At 33.2% G+C, this 20,831-nt stretch overlaps 1 protein-coding gene across 4 annotated transcripts in view; it reads right to left on the bottom strand.

Annotated features, from left to right (window-relative positions):
- The window catches only part of LOC119835419 (ecdysone-induced protein 78C), a 48,829-nt gene that overhangs the window by 22,605 nt on the left and 5,393 nt on the right, over positions 1-20,831 (bottom strand). For 2 of the 4 annotated variants that reach the window (XM_038360203.1, XM_038360206.1), the window contains exon 1: positions 16,471-16,637. The exons of the other annotated variants lie outside the window; for them this stretch is intronic. In XM_038360203.1, the coding sequence (XP_038216131.1) occupies positions 16,471-16,588 (118 nt within the window). In that variant the 5' untranslated portion in view covers positions 16,589-16,637. Of the gene's footprint in view, positions 1-16,470; positions 16,638-20,831 lie in introns of those variants that run through there. 4 annotated transcript variants of the gene reach the window in all.

The raw sequence follows: 20,831 nt of genomic DNA, 5'->3' as shown, positions 1-20,831 counted from the left end.
GTCGAACGGTCAATTGCCGCTGAGATACGACGAAGGATCTTGGTTCGAATCACACGTCATGCTGGTTTTCTTTCTATTCTTCTTAAATTTTCGATAAGAAAATGATCTAAATAGCGATTTAATAAAAAAATATATACTATTCTAATGTACTCATAATGAGGTTTCATATACAGTTTAAAAAAACGTTTTTATTAAATTTCAAGTAATTCAGACAAGTTAACGGTAAAACACAAAGTGTAAGATAAATTCTCGGCGGCAATCAGCCAACCAGTAAAATGTTGTTGCAATTATGACGTATTAAGATTTGCAAAGACCAAGCGAATAGCGCACGTGGGCGTCCATGGGCAGGCGCAGCCGATCGATAAAGCAACTAGTTACGTAACTGACTTTCTACCGAGACCATCTTGCTCTTACTCACTTCTCGCTCACACCAACTCTAGGGCTGACACTTCGTTGTTTTCGTACATTCATTGTAAATTTTATTACTTATATAAAAGCAGTAGGTTATTGGATTTCAATAAAAGTTTTATTAAATTTTTAGTTTTTTAACATTGAAATGCTTTATAAATGAGTAATTTTAAAAATGTTATGCTCACCACATTTGGATATTATACACTTTAGTTCTCGCTGCAATTAAATACAATTTTAATAATAAATAATAAATAAATAATAAAATATAAATTTATTATTAGTATTTTTCACAATTTACATTAAAGTACATTAATAATAAAGAAAAACTGTTATAAAATATTATAATTGTATTGATATTTTCTATAGAAATAATAATGTAAGAAATAGTGAACTAAGCGAACTATTTAATCGCGACCACTGTCACCACCTAATAAACTAAGCATCCATAACTAATTGAAGCGGATGTCTGTGGTCTTTGATGTTTTCAGGTAATGCGTCACTGGTTTGCTTCTCCATTAGCAAAGTTATTCAATCACGAATGCCTAGACAGCTATCAATAACATCTTACTACCGGTTCACATGCATTATTATATCACATCAATTTATGCACATTTTCTGTTGAATCATATTGCGATACATGAACAGTAATTGAACAAGATACATCATAATAGATCTTCAATTTCATTGTCCGTCATTCTAATTTACAGGCGAACAGTTTTCAAACTATTACGTAAAATTACATAATCACATCGAGAGGCAGCCCTGATAATTTTCCTAAGTACTGAGAACAGTTCAACAAACTGCGCAAGAGGCGAACGTTGAACCTACACCAACCGTTATTTCGTCTCACTCTTGCACACTACAAAATTCGCTCTATCCCTTTCTAGACTATACTACCTTATTCGATAATTTCTATTGAAGTTATTCTTCTGTGGGAATGCTTATTTTATACATTGCAGAGTTGATAAACAGCTTTTAACATCTCTGCAATGTATCGTAAACAAACACTGTTAGGTATGGGAGTTAGTCATGCGTCCCCTCAGCTTAGTAAGTACTTATTAGAAATTATTATAAACAATTGCTGAGCTTATAAGTAGAGAAAGTAAGAATTAATTCAACTATTAACCAAGTATAAATATTTTCTTTCAATATAGTTCATACACTAAACATTCATAAAACATGACAAACATAAGTCCTTGAAAAATAAAATATGTATTGTGCTATGCATAATAATCCCACTAGCTCAAGTTGTATGGAATGCATTCCATTCCCTATAAGACGGTGTTAACAGTCTGCAGTATGAAATATCCGAAGTCCTAACACATAAATAGAGCAAGTTATATAAACTATACGGTAGTAATTTTTTTGTTTGTTAATCTCTTCCTACATTAACCTTAATTTTAACTCCGATTCGAAATAAAAAAATAACTAATAGAACCTACTCCGTATTTATAGTCTAATTTTAGAATGATTAATAAAACAAATTCAAATTTTACTGTTTTTTTTACTTATTTAGGAGTGAAACATTGTGGTAAAATTCACAACAATAAAAATATGTATAATATGGTCATATAAATCGCAACATCTGTTTCATTTCAAGCTATGTCGGGTTGCAGATTATTGAATATATTACAGTTAATATGTAAAAAAGATACCTACAAAAAGTTCGGCCGAATTTTAAGGAGGTTTTTTTGCATAATTTGGTATTGTATTCAGGGTCATATGACGTTTCTAGTACAACATATTGAAAGCGTTAATTAAAGGCACCACGCATGTAAGTTATTATGCTATGCGGCTTTGCCTGCGTATAAAGAAAAAATAGGCAATCCCGGGGTTTAATTTACATTTTGCAAAGCTATGTGCTTTACTAGGTCTCAAACTTTCTAAGCAACAAATTTCATTTTCCATCTTTTCGAGAAGAGACTAACAGACAATCGCATTTATAATATTAGACACTATGCATTATTATAATAAGGTTTACTCTTTTTGTCTAAGTCTAATAATTTATGTAGCTGCTCATCCATTTCAAATAGGCAATTTTAATGTGCCAAGCATAGTCTGGAGAAAATTATTTGTCTATATCATTCAATATAACGATCAATGAATATTTTAGCGCTTAAAAATATGTTAATATTGTTTTATAAATATAAGCCCGGTCGGATCCCTTCTATACCTTTTTTTTTATCGTTGGAAAATGCATTTACGCATCCCCCTCTACAGTTTTACTGCGCGAGGGGGTATGTGGGACTGGCACGAAGCCATACCCACTAAAACCCAACGGTGTACATCGTTCGCAATCGACGGAGGGGTTCACAGCTAGGCCTTATACCCCTACCGTATGTACAGCGAATACCGCATATCTGCGGCCCTTCCAGGCCCAGGAGTGACAATAGTCAACGATATCAATTAATATCGTAACTCCATTTCCAGGGACAACCACCTTCCGCCGCGGAGGGATGGGTCGTTTTCCCGGGCCCTCTCTGCATCCTCTTTTCCTTTCATAACCTTTGCGCAAAAGGTCGCGACGGTCCTCCAGGCATGGTCTGTGTCGCCAGTAACCATAATGTCTACGAGAGCTTGCAGGGTCAGCTCCGTGCCTGTTCTCAACAAGCTCTCGAGAGATCTCCGTTCGTTTGTCCAGGCTGGACACTCGGTCAGAGTGTGTAAAGCCGAGTCTAGTTGGCTACTGCAATGATGGCATGCGGGGGCCGACTCAGGCCCTATCCTGTGCAGGTAGCTGCCAAAACAACCGTGACCAGAATCTGCACAAGCCGGTAGCTGAGCGACCCCCACCGCCTACCTACCCATTCTCTCAACACTGGCCTCAGTGCGCTGAGCGTCCATCCCCCCACGCATGACGAATCGAGTTCCCGACGCCATCGTCGGAAAACTGCGTCACAGGCTTCCCGCTTCCATACTTGGAGCGTTTCTGGGGACAGGGCTTCACCTCTTCCTATTACCTCTGCTCAGCGCCAATAAACTTGCGCTAGAGCAGCCGCTTCGAGGTGCCACGGTGCTGTTCCGGCGATAACGCAAACCGCATCGTAGGAAACGGTGCGATAAGCCCTAGCAACCCTTATGTCTACCACTCGCTGGGAACGCCTTAGTATAATTGTATTGCGCGTCAAGAGTTTGTCTGGTCATATTGGGCACCCGTACAGCGCCTGTGAGTCCTTCTATACCTAGCCACCAAGATAACGTAATCCTTATTATTATTAGTAACATAGTAATTCACTAAACTATAACATGAGATATAATCTCGCGAGAACAAGAGGCGCGTAATATGATAATTACAATGTATCAGATACGTATATAATAGTTCGCAGAGTTTATGTGAATGTGTGTGTGTAATACAGACTGGTGCGGGCAGAATATGGACATTTAACGTGATTTTCGCCATGTCTATACTCATGTTAAGGCCCACTTGTTGTGAAACTCTGTAGAGATAATCGACAAATGTGTGTCTTCCAGGGACTTTGCCATGACTACGATGTGGTTGGCAAACCGAGAATGTAAGATACACTCGCCAATTATATAAATGCCCAGTTTTGCTTTCCCAAGAGTATAAAAAGCATCATCTAAAAAATTTAGGCGACATCACGTTTCCTTTTCTTACACTGTGCTGCTTTCGAGCTCATGTACTCAGACTAACATAGTGGCGTTATCATAAAAGCTTCTCAATATTTTGATGTACCCATAGCTAATACGGCACCGTTTGGAAGACCTTAATTACAAGCCAGGTCACCATCCGGAGGGCTCTTTCATAGCCCACAAACGCATAGGGGTAAATTATACTGATTACGCAAGAACAAATCATAAAAATCAAGTCCTAATCCGATGTGGAATGTATACAATGTCAGTTAAATGACACCCCTCACAGTCATGTAAGATCTGTATATAAGGAGCGAGTTTAAAGGAAATTACATCTACCCGCAATCTTTTACTGTACCTAGTAATCTGAATATAGTACTGTAACAATTAATGTACTCTTTTTTATTTTTCTTGTGGGGAAAGGGCGGATAGATACCCACGGCCCCCGGGGAAGGAGGACGTGGGTTATGTCGGATTTCTACCGACTAAAGCCCCACTGTGTTCCGTCGAGCCGCATTGCTGAAGGGGCTACGAGTACTTGTTGGAATTCTTCCGCGAAAACAATTTATGTACCTAACGCAATGAATTTTGCAACTCGTATTAAAAAAGTGAAAAATGCCTTCCGACATATAAGACATATAATAATAATATATAATGCCAATTGCTAAAAGTTAATCAAGCAATTTATAGTGAATTAATTTGAACGATTTATAAATATTTCAGCTTAGATGCATTTTATTGGATTTATAGACTGCGTCGCCTTATTCCTGGAAAAATGAAGCAAATAGTTTCCAGAGCCGTTCGTAAACTGATAAAATGTGCCGGAAGCAAGTGAGATTGAAGTCTTGGGCATCCGCTCGCAGCAATCGAGTAAAATAATTTTTTCTCGGCGGTTAATACAGATGACGGAACTCGCTTAACTATTATTGCAATAGCCGATGCTGATAATCTATAGATGATAGTTGAGGTGGAATTAAGAGTCTTAGGGGCTCTGTACAATACCTATATATCAATTAAGACGAATAGGTAAATTTAGATTTCATTGTATTGTATCAGAGGCCGACTTAAAATACGTCCCTTGATAGTGTTACCTTAAGGGTATGTCTGTATATCTAGATATCTATTTATAAATTTTTTATAGTTTCCTAATTAATAAATTCGTGTGCCGCCCGACCATGGTCCCCAGCATCCCCCAGAATGAATCTATGAGTAATATATGTATGTTTGCTACTCATTCACGCGAAATCCACTGTAGAAGTTGTGATGATACTTAGCAGTGAGGTAGCTTATGTACCAGAATATCATATTAGCTATAGCAACAATTCCTTTTGTCGGCGCGTGAAACCGCGTGATACAGTTATCAATATTGATTTTTGATAAGAGCATCAAACTTTTTGAACAAAGGTACTAACTTAATTGCACACAGTAGATATACTTTTAACAATCGAATACTGGTCCTCCATCAATCCATTTAACTGGTAGTGCATCAATTATGATGCAGGTTATAGCCTGCTAACTAAATTTCGATCCCCCTTGGCTCAGTAATTGTAAGGGCACCATACTCTATAGACATATCTAACATACTAGTAGATTTTTTCCTAAGCTATTTATATAATAAGATCATTTTAATTTAAATTAGATTCTTGTCTAAGAATACAAAATGTTAATCTTCGTACCACGTGGGTTTTTAATCCTTTGAATTGAATGCATATTAAATAAAATGTATACATTTCATACCTCTTCATCTATATACATTTTTTATAGAAAATTTTCCTGATATCCTGCTCTAGAATTAGTTAAGTTAAGAAAGAATTAAATTATTGCCGATGTTATCCAGAATTATCAGTTCGTGGAACAAACATTTTGTTTTTAAATCTGTCATTATTGTATGTATTGAAATCTTAAATATATTGGTGTTGCTGTCTATTCATAAACTGTAAAACTTTTTACACCTTTAGCTCGCCGTGTAGAAATTGCAAAATGGAAAAGTATTCGAATCTCGAAAAATAGCTTTTATCGCAATTTTTATTTGTATGCAATATTATATACAATATAGTAGTTGAGGCCCCGGCTTCGTGCGTGGTACAGATATAGCTGTTTCCTCTTTATAATATTAGAGTAGCTATATTTTTTTGTTTTTGGTATAAAAAGCTTTCTTCCTCTCTTTATTAATGGCGCCTTCCAATAAATAGCGACACCCTTAATATGTCGGATAGATATGAATGTGACATTTAACAAATGGGTGGAAAATACACAAATTTTAACTGAATAGAACGGAAGCACATTAGACAATACAATGTATATAATACAGTATACGTTAATATGTTTTTAAATAAGAGGGTAGAATATTGTTTATGATGGGAAATAAATGTTTAAAATTTATTCGACGAGGGATTTTAAGAGTATAGATAGTTCAGCGAGAAGGGATAAATAGGACAAAATCGCCGATCATAGACCGACTTTTACACTAAGGAATAACATACATCTTCAGTTATAAATCAAATTATGCTAAAAACAACGCCAGCAAATACAAATAAAGTATAATTTAAAACTTGTACATAAAATGTATAAATAAGCATTCGCATAGCCTTTGCATTCGTGCACAAAATTTAAAAATGAAATGTTATGTTTGTAGTTATTGAAAAATAAAACACTTTTTATGCTAGTCATTATTAGTATAATATAATTAAGATAAAGTATATACAAAGTGAATACTATGTAGAAAGTAAAGTAAGTGTATAAAAAAAACACAATTGAAACTTAAAAAATAAAATTGAAGACTTATATTATTGGTTTATAAACTTAAGCGCCAAGGGTATAGACAAAATTATGTAGATTTTTTGTAAATGTCAAATATATCTCATCTTTTCTCGTGAAACTTCGAGCAATGTTTGCCATGCGTTTAATATAAACATATATTACTAGTGATATTCTAATGCAGCGACAGATTGTCAATCGATTTGATAGTCAATCGAATTCCATACAATTTGGTGATGTACCAGGTCATTCTTTAGGAGTCTAATTACACATTACAAACAGAAAATTGATGACCTACGTATACATTAAAATTGTTACAAGGGTTCGTTGAAAAAAGCTCAAAAGCAGGACTTGAAATTAATGTATTAAGGACAAAAATAATGTGTAATGGAACACCAACCACATTAAAAACCATAACAAGTACATATAATATGTAGATGACTATCCTTATCTGGGACAAATCATCAGCTATCCCAATGATCTCGTGACTAAAGAAACAGACCAAATGATTAACAAGTTCTTGGAAAAGACTTGGGGCATGGAAACACATTTTAATTGATGGAACAACGCCGTCAATAAGAAATAAATTATAGTCATCTCTGGGAGATGACTATAATTTATTTCTTATCAAATTACAAGAAATGTTTAATTAGAGACGAGATTACTAAAAGCATAATAAGTGACACCCGTTCTAGGGTGAGTTGAAAGAACTTGCTTGAATGGACAGGCAACAGCTTCCTTTCATGAGATTTTACAGTTTACTTGATATAAAAAGAGAAAAAAATAATAATGTGGTGTTTAATAAAATATCAATTACAAATAATAACAAGATCAGAAAAAAAAAAATTAAGACACGCGACAGAGTGAAAATAAACTGTAAGGGAAAAAAGCAAATTGCGTAGCGTTGTGAATACATTCAGATCTCTAAATTAATGTGGACAGCATTAAATATATACAGGGTCTAATTTTTTACAAAACATCACGGTATAGTCATCACTTAAAAAAAAAGAAATAAACAAGAAAACATAATATTTCAAGACCGAAAGGCATCCATTGTTTCATATAGTGTCTGAAAAAGCGATCGAAAGGTTTCTCTGACTTTAAAGTTAAAGACAAACTCAAATTGCAATCAAATATTTTCTAATTGTTTTGTAAGCGATTGCTGAAGTATTTCGATATTTATTTTCCATTAACCGGACGCCTTGATATCGAATATTTTTATTAAAGGTATTGCCTATAAGGGTCCAGACATTCTTGAGCTATTGCTAGATGAATTGCATTCCTTCATTGTTTGAATGTAGACTTTATAGTCTAAGAGCCCATGGGAGATCCACCTTCAACCATCTGATAAACAGAGCTTTTTTTTATATAATATTTACATATTTTCTGTGTTAAATTGTGTGTATTGAAACAATTTGTTCGCTTATTATAAGAGTTAGGATTGTTAAGAAGAATTGAACACAATTAATTTAATGAAAAAATAGCCATCGAAACTCGATAGGTAAGCATATGAAAAATGTTAAATTTAAAATAGCTCTCATCTGGTTATCAGATGGTTGAAGGATGATCTACTTCTGTCTCCTGCACTATACATTTTAATTATACTATCTTCACTTTAGGGTTTGTAGTGCTCAAATTTACTATAAAGATTAATGTGAAAATGTTTCGTTAATATATAGAAAAAGCCTTAAAGTATGAGAAAAAAATTCGCTTGAAAATTAAAGTAATGAAATGTTGTCTGTTGTTTGTTACGAGTGGGTGTATCATAATGGTACAATCACTCTGGCAAATTTATTCGAGTGGAAAGACAATCAATAAAATTCGTAATTAATTAACACTAGAGCGGAGTAATATTCTGTCGTATTATTTAGTAAAATAGCCTTAATCAAAGACCTGGTATAATATATAACTACCAAATTTTTCACAATTATTCATTTGCATATTATGTTTTGAATAATATAGAATTGCGCTAACGTTTGAAAGAAATTTTAAGATGATTTTAATTAAGTTAAAATGAATGTTTACATGAAAATGAATATATAAAACAATTCACTAAGCTAATGATCAAATATCTCGATTTCGATAAGGAAAAGACGTATATACAGTTCTATTTATAGCTACGTTCGTTAAAATTTATCACCGCGAGGAGAAACGTATCCAATTTCAACAAATAGGTTGGTTGTAGGAAATAAACGGTGTCAAAATCAGACCCTAACCTAGCCCAACGTGAAAGCGACTCAGTAAATAAGCGTTCTAAGATCACGCCAACTTGCATAACCCGAGGTCATCGACCCAACCCTGCCCTCCCCCGCTCCCTTCCAAGCCTGCTTGCTTCCGAGATCGCTCTCCTCGCTATTTAGAGATAATCGTTTAATGTTTGTTATTTCTGTTAATTTTCGAATCATGAAAGTATTGGCTCCAAAGGCTCCGTTTGTACTTCCCAGTACTAGACCCTAGGAGTAATTTGTTAGTACACGTGATTTGGACGTGGATTCTTATAAAAGCCAAATAAGATATAACCTTGTTTTTCAAATATGTATCTATGAAGTATGATGAACCCATTAAACTACAATTATTTATTTAAATTTGTGCTTAGGTTACGTATAAAGACATCAAGCTACATGACTTTATAATTTGCAATCTTTTTAGAATCTCAAATTTCAAATTTGCTGGATTATAACATCTGCTGGTAAAACGTGGCTAAGTGGATTAATACGAATACACAATATACTGAATAGAACATAAATACTTAAACTAGTTAATACCAAATTTTATGTCCGTTTAGGAACACCTAAAAGGACATAGTATTTGGTGCCTCAAATTATGTGACCGGCACGTCATCTCTGACATTTGAGTTTTCCAATATAACACTCAGGTATAAGTTTAACAAAATGCCTTAAATTGTCAGAACTATACCAAATTTATGGGACCAAACGGAATACACCAGCTGGTGCTGGTCCACAAAACAAATATAAGAATCATTAAAATTAAAAAAATAAACAAGTATAATAAACATATAATATATAAAAATAAAAGGTAAAACAAATATAAAAATCACTAAAATCAGTTCACAGAAAGGAAAGTTCTGAGGTAACTTACAAAAAAGAAGATATATTGAACTCCTCCTTTTTTAAGTCAGTTTAAAAATGAGTGATATTTTATGATAAACAGTATTTTATAGCTGTTAGTCTTAATTATATAGCTAACGAAAATAATGCTTTCAGTTATTATTAACAACATCAGATGTTTAGTTAGCGGATATCCAAAATGGTATCTCACATTCGGCATCATTACCCCACTGATAGCTACTTATTGAAGTACTAGCTGCGCCCCGCGGTTTCACCCGCGCAAGTCCGTATCCCGTAGCAATATCGGGACAAAGATTTGCCTATATGTTATTCCAGTTGTCCAGCTGTCTACGTACCAAATTTCATAGCAATCAGTACTTTTTGCGTGAAAGAGCAACAATCACACACACATCCTCACAATCTTTCGCATTTATAATATTAGTAGGATAGGATTATCAGGCATAGCAAATAGTATCCGTGTGAATTTCACCAAAAATGGGAAATTGTATTTTTAACAAAATTTAAATACCCATTAAAAAAGCAAAATTATTTTACAACTGATACGTATAAGAAAAAAAAATCTTAACTAACTTCCTGTCAACATCAGTGGCTAGAATGTGTAAAACAATGGCGCAATCTACATTGGTGATTGATTTTGAAGAACGTCTACATTTGACAGCAAATTAAATTTTGAAGGCGAGCGCTAATTCTGTATTTATAAACACACAAACCCTAGGGGCAGGTAAACGTTGGGAAGCCTATTTTGTCCATACCCGCGGGCCAACACGAGGGCGAGAAAATGTCTTTTTATAGACTTCAGATATATACGTGTGACCGACTAACTCATTAGCGCATAGGCGAAACTGTAGGGCAATTTTTTCAGAACATGCGTTGTAAAGGTTTTACGAAATTCGGCGCGGAGAATCAATCATCGAATGAAACCTTTTAACCATCAGATTATGACCACATATATGTATGTAACTTCGTATGACTAATTTAACTTACTACGTCTTGGTCATTTAGAAAAAAATTCAATTCTCTTCCTATCCAATAATATCAATGTAATTACATAAAAACTACTTTCGAAATTGATAGTGAAATTATAACTAATTTATTGGTCTTGTCTAAGGGTCTTTTAAATTAATATTTTTAAAAATCTCTCAATTTACCAACTTTTTAGCAGTGATTTAATTAAACATTTTAAAGGAAAAATTTCCTGACATGATATTTTAGCAAACTAATTCTATTGGAGCCTTCAATTCTACATATCTTTAATATATTTCAACACTAAAGCCACAATAATCCGTAAATATACTGTAAAGTTTACGAATGCCCAAATTATTTTACATAAAATATCGCATTAACATAATATATTCCCTTGCATGACGTCAGCTTCATAATGTGGCGGCTGATAAAATTTAGATTTGCCAAAGAAAAGTAAATTTCAATAACATTCGGCTCCGAATTTCAAACGACTTTACGCGTATTTGAAGTCATATTTTAAGATACTAGCGAGTCGCCTTTATTTCGCTCAATTAAAAGGATATTATTTCTTTTTTCTTTAATTCTACTAAAAGCGAGTAATATCATTAGGATGGATGTTTAATATTATTTTTCATACAAAGGGTTGTATGTGAAATTTGACAGAGAGATGGCACAGTTACTAAACAGGGATTAAGTTTATTTAAGATATTGTCGTATGCTATTTTTATGCTGCCTAATTATTTACATAACAAGCCTTTGTACATACATATTTGGAGATTATAACAAAAATCAATCCATCTATCTCATAGGTTGTCGGGACCACTGATAATAAATAAATTTAAAATTGCATATTCCACGTTGCAAATTTACATTAATTATGAATCGTCACCGAGTTTACATATTCGATACTATCTGAGTTTTATTTCCAGCCCACGTTATCAGTGCAATACGCCGTGTCCCATCCGTAATCCACTTACACCAAAGCCCGTATGAAACTGTTACATTTCGCACGAACTATGAAACTGCGTGTGTCGCATATTACGCAGAGCCATAGGTAAAACTTTACGTCATTCTCTTATTTACATTGCATCAGTATAACATGAGTTTAACTGAAGCTAGAAGTTTAATAGGCTATCCCCGTGATGACAAAAGTTTCCAAACTAATAGACATGACTCTGGGGTATGTCACGAATCCTCATTATAACAAATTTTCAGAAAATTACCGCTGATGTCCATGAACGTTTAACAAAGTTAGTGATTTTGGAATTTTCGATATATCATTTTAAATATAAACGGGGTTATATATTATGTGTAAACGACACCGTATTTATAAAACGTATAAGATAGGATAACGTAATTTTGTCGAAGGCCTAAAAACTGTTATCGAAACAAATATAAAATCACGTATCACGCCGCTTCGCCCACGCAGGCGAAGAAAAATATACCAAAGAGTCCCGGAGTTGTCACCACACGGATCCCGTGCTCGTTGAATCTCCGGGGAAAAACCAACGGTTGTAAAAGCAAATGGATCGAAATCACTTATTGATTAGTGTTAAATATATTTAAGTTAGAGCATAACTGTTGACTTCGGATGTAGCTAGAGGAATGACGATGATGAAAAGAATTCAAAACGAACTATGTCACTCCTTTTGCATAATAAATGATAATGAACCCTCTCTCCGTCCCACCCAAAGTCTGGGTACGGTCATGATTGAAGCTACATGTATCTATTTGTACCATTCCATTTAGCATTTATTGCCTTCTGGTACGTACATAATGCGTATATAACATCCCTGTGCATATTGAGGTAGGTGGATAATACATATGTTGGTACATCAAAGTTGAACCCTGATAGGGAAATTGCATTAAAATAGTCATAGGGGCACTTAACTGCAACCGAGCCAATGCTCTGCTGTTCCAATTTGTTCGGACAGCTTCGTCGGCTCGTATGCAGATTCTTATTAACTCGATTACATTTGAAGACAAATAGTAACTTTGATTAATGTGATACCTAGGTAAGAAGCGTGGATTTACACATAATGAAAGGAAAAATAAGGGGATAATCTGGGAACTATCAAGGTTTGTGAGAAATTTTGACAGAATAGAAAAAATTCGATCACGAGGCGGGATTATTTATATTATCACCCACGTCTTTTTTCCATACCGTAGCAACGCCTAGCCTCTCGGCCACCCGTGATCCCACCTCAGTAGTAATCGAATTTCTTCTACTCTTTCGGTTTTATGTGCCTAAGGGACACCCCATTAAAGTTCATTTCAATTAATAAATGTTCTTACACATAATGATAATATCCTTTATACCATATGAATATTACATTGATAGCAAAAACTGTATTCAAATATTCGCATGTGCCACCAAAATTTTTATAACCGCAAAAGCAAACATAGTAAGCAATTTCTTTGAAATAAATAAATTTGTATATTAAAGAAATACGATGACAACAATGCACGTACCCAAAAAAAGTGTTAAAATAAAATAACAAATCCAATATCAATCGATAAAACAGATCTTCAATCACGGACAAAAATATTCAACAGACAAGGATAAAAACCCTTGTTTATAAACAAAAAATCTTATCTCGAAGTACTTTTTACATAAACATTCCCTTTGCCCGCATGAATTTTGTATGGAGCCCTATGATTATAATGAAATCGAGACACCTGGGCGATGTAAAACCGTCTGTCAGTCTGTCTCCGATATTAATGTAACTTTCGCCTATACTATCCTACTCACATTTGAGGCTAGATGCATATGGAGATGAGGATAGGAAATAAGCTTGTCATGTGGTTTCTAGTTGTGGGATATAGGTGAAATTTAAATGCCTTTCGTCTGAATTCGGCGCAGTATTCGTTCAGTGAAAGTGAACAGAGCTTAGCGTATTGAGGCGGAAGTTCACGAATGAAACACTGAATCGATTTATTGAAGTTGTTGTTGAAATCTGTTGAAATTGCTTATGAGGATTTTGTTCTATGTGTAATATCAAATTCCTACTTCTTGTTTCATTTATTGTTCAACTCTATGAAGGTGCCGTTTAAATTTTTTTCGCAACAGCTATTGAGATTGTTTTATTTATTTCTCATTATTCTTGAAATTTTGAGCTATTTTTTATTATCTAGCATCGATACGTGAGGTAAGTAGGGTAAAATATACAGACTAATAAATTTATTTCAATTATATTTTATTATTGAAAAACAACTCGACTATAACTAAATCTAGCCTCAGTCTGTCGCCATGAAATAAATAAAATCAAACCAGATAACTTATATATAACAAGGATAACTTTTTAAAACATTTTGAGCCGGTGCAACTTATAAAGTTTCTTACCATTTCACAAATAATGTATCATTAGCAAAATAATTTTATATAGAGTATTTCGTCTTACGATTTTACGAGAGCCAGGGACAGATCATAGAGTAGCGCCGTCGCACATGTGTTTCCCGCTTTTAAGGGGAAATCCATAAGAAAATAATTTGTTTTAATGTTAGAATCATCTTAATTGATCTACTAAGATGAACTTTTGAAATTATTATATTATCACCGATCTTTGATAAGTGTTCAAAGTTTGAACTAAATCTGTCAGTTTAAAGTTGGTCAAAATCGAATCTAAGAGGATCACTGATTGCTTCGACTTATAGAGGGTTGGTTCGAGTGGAGGTTTTGAGATTTGATGGGAAAGAAACAAAATCGAGGCTCGGCGTCAAGAGCTTCTACTGTATATATTTCTCATATATGCCTGCGCAAACATATAGTTGCTGCCAAAGTCTTAAATTAGAAAAACTTGGCGCAATATCACTTTACTCTTTGAATTACTAGAATATCACAACACTATCTTATTTAACACTGTGATGTCGGATTACTTATAAAAGAAATAACAAAGTTTTTATAAAATCTGAATTCAAATACTCATCACGGGTTGTTTCATATTATATATGTTATTCAATTAATGCCCCTTATTTTCGTTAGAATTGCATTAAGTGAAAATTTGTAAAGAGCTTTCATAATACTTTACAGTGTTAAATAAAAATAAAAAAAATATGAACTATTATCTACGTGGAATTATTTGGAAGACGGTCAGTCTTGCAATTTGAAGATTTCTATCAATACTATCAATTTAGTATCAAACAGCGAAGCTCCAAGTAAAGGCAAAACAAAATAATCGTTTTGAACTTTACCGTCCATGGAAGGTTTCGATCGCTAACGTTTATAGAAATTGCTTGAAGTTCAAGGAGCTTCAAGTATTATGCCATTCAATTACAGTCGTCATTACATGCAATCAGGAGTCTTTCAAATGTCTAATGAAGCTGTAATAATGATTGAATAACGGTTTTATCAGAAGATCGTCGAACCAGAAACTTTCAATGTTGAGTAAGCAATTAGATTGATTTTGAAAACAATTTACAGGTTTCTCGATTGAATACTATAAAGAAATGTGTATATTAAAAATTATTTCTCATTTGCTGAAAAATGTTCTTATGATACTTTTATTGAGTAATTAAGTTTTTCTTTTTTTTTTAGAAAAATACAAATGGTAATTCGCTCGGAGTTAAAGAATACCCGTTTTTTACCATTCATAACAATTGGTCTGATTTATTAGATTTTTATAATCTTGTATGTAAAGTAATATTGTATTCATTATATTTATCTATATAAAGAGCGTGTCCAATAAAGAGATAGAATAAGATTCAAAATAATTAATTTTTATTATTAAATTTTAAGTTTCATTTTTCAATATTTATGATTATAAGTTTGATATCATATCATGAAGAAATGCAAATGAATTTGGAGGTGAACCTGAAAACAAAAGCCTGCTGAAAATAGATTGTATTATTATAAATGCTTATATGTATATAGACATTTTGCATCAAAACGAATATATCAAAGAATAATAAACAGCAATCAATTGGTCTAAAACGCGTTCTGTAAATATGAATTGTTGGGTTCTATACCAATAACATAAAGCTCAAGAGTTTGTTATTTGGTAGCGCTAATCACAGGAATATTTTTATGTTGAATGGCTCATTTATTGAGGAAGACAATGGTCCATTTACCAACGTAAGAACATAAAAACATGAAATTGACATTTAGTTAATAAAAAGTAGATTGCCATGTAATTGGATTATTTGTAAAATCAGCTGCAATTTAAGGTGTTCGCATATATATTAAATATCTGGCAATGTAATGTTATAACTGTTTAACAGTCTATCACGGAAATATGAAGTAATAATGTAGTTCTTTTGTTATTGTGTTGAATTACCTCCTTGCAATACACATTAAAGGATTATATTTAGCATTGCCTAATTAACATAATCACTGAATAGATAATTGCAATACTAATATCATAAGTTAATTATTATTCATGCGGTATGAGAATTGTTATACAACAAAAGTCGTTAGTCACGGTACATTAATTTCGAAAGTAATTCCTATAGATGCCTGGAAGTGCAGGGTAGCGCATAGAACAAAACTTATCACATATTTAAAAAAATGTTTTAAAATTACGTAAACGCATTATACACAAAGAAACAATTTTCCCTCGATAACATGAAAGGAAATCTCAGTACAAAAACTTTTCTCTCCATTTCAAAAGCTCGCCTTACCTTACCATAACACATACAGAGAATATAAAAAAACACAACACACCTTGTTTCTGCTGAGCCTGAGATGATTCCTTATCGAAAAACGATAGCCCAAAATCTGCGCTTTCGACGTTTAGATTTGCGCGAACGCATGAAGCGGGAAGTCCGCCCCACACGTCCATATTACGTGCATTCCGCGCACGACTGATGCGGTCGGTGGCCTACCGCATACTGAGCTAAAAGCTTCACGCAAGCTTGCCTCGTCAGCCTCCGACTCACGCGCCTTTCTGTTTAGAAGCTCGCGTAATTCGACTGCTCTTTTCCGTTGATTGCTCCTTTGTATCCATTCAATGCGATCGAAGTAAGTGCAATTGAAGCAATGGATTATAAATAGAGACGAATAGAATCCGATATAACCTCACCGAGCACGAAAGCCTGTAAATACTCTATTTTTGATATCCTTTGCTCTAAATGAGTATTATATTTTTTTAATATTAGTTTAGTACAAATTTGAAACATTTATAAAACGCTTTATAAATGAAAACTGTTTTAAGGATGGAAAAAGTCGATTACCTAGTAGGAACATGATCGGTTTTTTAAGACTCTAAATATCTTTCTATAAATCATCTATTTTTCTATATAACTGATGTCGCCTCTAAATAGATTATATATATAGACATTGCGTGATCTATTTATATAATTTATATGTTAACGGAAATAATGGATAAAAATATGCACAGAATAATAATAATTTATTTTTTATCCATATATACATTTTTGCTAATTATACTATAAACAATTTTTTTATTAAAACACTTACAATAACACACAATATACATATAATATTATCCCAATATTATAATGATCGCAACCGATGTGTGTCGTTGAATTCTAATGTTAGTAAATGCAGAGCACAAGACGAGCGATGACTTACAAATTATAAGTTAGAGCATGATAAAGTTTTATCTATTTAAGTGTTATGTGTTATACTCTATCAATATTGATCGATGGATAATGGATAGTCATAATCATTTATAGTTATTGAATCCAATTGAATTCGTATTTTATTGCTAGTCAAATTCTGATCTGTTCAAAAGCTAGAGGTCAAAGTATAGAAAAAAATTAAAATAACATAATAATTTTTATAACCAACTAGCAACCTGTAGAAGAGGTTCTATGGACGTACTATTTCATATGAAAACGTGTAATTAATTATAAAATATAGTTTATTTTGCTAAGCAACAGAGTACGTTTTTAGGGCGAAGGAATTTTAAATATTTTTTTAATAAAATACATTACATTAACATCGAACTTAACAGTCTTTATCATGTATAATAATTGGGCAATACTCCTTTAACATGATATAATAATGCCAGCTGTTTACCCCGGCTTCGCCCGTGGTACATATATATGGCCTATTATACTAAGTAAGGTTGCAGCTTTTTATTGATGAAAGAATTTTTGATGTCGGTCAAGCGGTTTTTGCATGAGAACGTTACAAACATACAAAAATACAAAAGTGTCGTCTATAGAATATTAGTGTAGATAGCCCCTTCCCAGCTAGTCTCAATTGTCCTCAGTGGCCAATATTTATTTAGATGGATTAGAATTATCTTGTTTCGTCATTACTATTAAATAGTAGGGCATTGTTATATTTGCTGAAGATTCCGTACAATAAGAAAATTTGATGATTATATTTTGTGTAATAAAAGTCCCATAGATATTTAGTATTTTTCACTTCTATCACTCAGTTTGGAGTATGTTAATTAGCTCGTTTTTTTATTAACATGAGAGTGGTGTTTATAATTTCTGAACTACCACACGGATGACCTTGAAATATCACAAGCGCAGGATATTAAATGTATTCGTTCTTCCAAAAAAAAGAATGAACCTAATCGACCTAAGCGTTTTAAGATGAATTACTGACTTTTGACTAATTAAACCAAATATTGACTTAAACGCCCTCTCCCGCAAAAAACAACGAGAAACACATTCCCATACAAAACGATAGAGTAAGCACTCAAAGTATACCAACATTCACGTGAATATGTTCATCAGTTTCGACGTGATACGTTGTTGAGATATAAAAAGCCATACAAAAAATATTTTTTGAGGAAGTATGGAAGTAGTATGGAAGTGGTGTTGTTTCTATGTCCCGTTTTTGTGGATAAAATATATATATATGTAATGATTGTGCTTATATATTATCAAAAAACCATCCAAAAGGGCACAGATAACATAATACTATACTTGAAAGTTGTAGTATAGAATAATAAGTACAAGTAGGTTGGATGTATGCTGAAGTTAGATTAATATGTGTCTACTATTTCTAATATAATAAAAATATATACTCGCATATGTACATTTACTGTTTTCGACAATAATATAATCAATATTTACTTTTGCTAGAGTAATCTACAACTTATAATTGAAAACTAGGTTCTTTCATAAATCTCAATTTAGCTATATTATAGACTAAAGATCATAATACTGTACAGTTTGTTAAATAAACAAGCGGCAACCCATAGGAATGTCCGGAGAATGCGATATGATAATGTATGTGTATGGATGGATAGTAAATATCATCAATTCACGTAATACACCACCATCTACGAAATGAAACTTATTTGATATAACGGTATAATAAAATCGTCTGCGGGATGAAACCTTCAAAACACTTATTGAATTTCAAGAGAATATTTACAATTCTTATAGGATGCCGTCCGTGACGCGCGCCGGCCAAATGGACAAAATTTTCAACCGTAGCTATGCAATGTGTTTATTTTTAACTTTGAATGATTGGTGGTGAGATAGTTGTCTAATTGGCTGCGAATTTCTATTCTGCATTACTGAGATTACGCTATATTACTATTGTAGGGTCGGTATTTGATTTAACGTACATCTAGCAAAATTCTTTGGAATCATTATTATGTATACATATTACCTATGTAGAATAAGAATCTATAATTCACCTGATTTGAAAAGAGCAACTATTAGTTTCTTCTCGGCTCTGTAGAAACTGCTTTCCGAACCGTTGGTAAATGTTAAATGTGTGTTATGACAATTCAAAAGTCCTTCTAATTAAATAAATAAGCGTTTGAGTTTGAGATTGCAGTAACTGTAGCCCCCAACTTGTAGGTACTATTTATTGTGTTGAGTTTGGATTAAACATTCATAAAGATAGTAGCGATGTTTGTTTTTCTTTGCTATTAAGGATAATTAAAATGCATTGAAATTGTATAAAACAAAACGAGAGAGGTTCTAAGATAGATTGTACTATTTCGATTTGTTATTCAATAACTCTGTAATTTTCAACCGATTGGCGGGATTTTTTTGTGTTTGATGGATTGTTGTCATTTCGTACTTATTTAAAATCTGATGCGGTTTCTCCTCGCCCCGGGGCGTTTTGTAGAAAATAATTATTGTTACAAAACTAAACTGCAAAATCTACAGCTCGTTTCAGGGTGATTAGAGATTAATTTGGTATAAGTTTCCAAATATTTGGATTATTTTGTTTTTTATATATATATGTATACTACATTCATGATTTCATCTCGTGTTCCCAAGGATCGGTGATTTGTTCATTATTAATTTGTGTATTCACATGTTTATGTTGTATACCTATGTTTTCATATAAGCGCAATTATATTTAAAATGATACATTAACGTTTTAAGAGAAAAAACTTACTAACAGCACAACAATAATGTAAATCCATGCAGCGTAGTCGTACCGTGTAAAAAGCAGAGCTTCTATGACGCTTGCGCAGGAAGACTTGTAGGTCTTTGAACTCGATATAGCTGTTAGGAAACTTGACGCATTGTAAATGAAACCTTACACTAACGATTTTAAATCGAAAATCAAATGGAGATATAATGTGTGAGTGTTAGCATCTAATCAAACACGTTGCAAAGCAGTTGCAATTGAAATTGAACACAAAGTCTTTAAGTTAAAGATCATTTTGTGTTTTGATTTGACGGAAAGGTTTTGCAAAGCGATGCCATTAGTGTATAGGCCGGCTGTCTCACAAGATTCGCTGATAACCAAGATTAAGTTCAAAATTAGCAGTGTATGGGACTTTCCATCCCAATCAATATGATCTTATATAACCACATCAAGTCAATTAAAAATAGTACTATTCCGTGACAAGCCATAAAATATTCCGAAAACGTAGTCATCTTCCTGAATGCGATATTAATCCGTTTTAATAACACTCACAAATCTTTATATTATGCACCTAATATATTTCTTAACGTTCAAAGAGTAATCCATTTTCCTGATCACGCCACCGTAACTGCATTACTGCGAGCTGAATATTGTGTGGAATAATTGTGATCATTTAACTTTTAATCCGATAATATCTCGTATAATCGTTAGATCTAGTTAATGATAACTGTATCACTTTTCATTACACCCGTACGTGGAAT

The sequence above is a fragment of the Zerene cesonia genome, chromosome Z (genome assembly GCF_012273895.1).
Source record: "Zerene cesonia ecotype Mississippi chromosome Z, Zerene_cesonia_1.1, whole genome shotgun sequence".
Classification (NCBI taxonomy): domain Eukaryota; kingdom Metazoa; phylum Arthropoda; class Insecta; order Lepidoptera; family Pieridae; genus Zerene; species Zerene cesonia.
The sequence above is the reverse complement of the archived record's forward strand: the minus strand, read 5'-3'. Positions and strand labels throughout refer to the sequence as shown.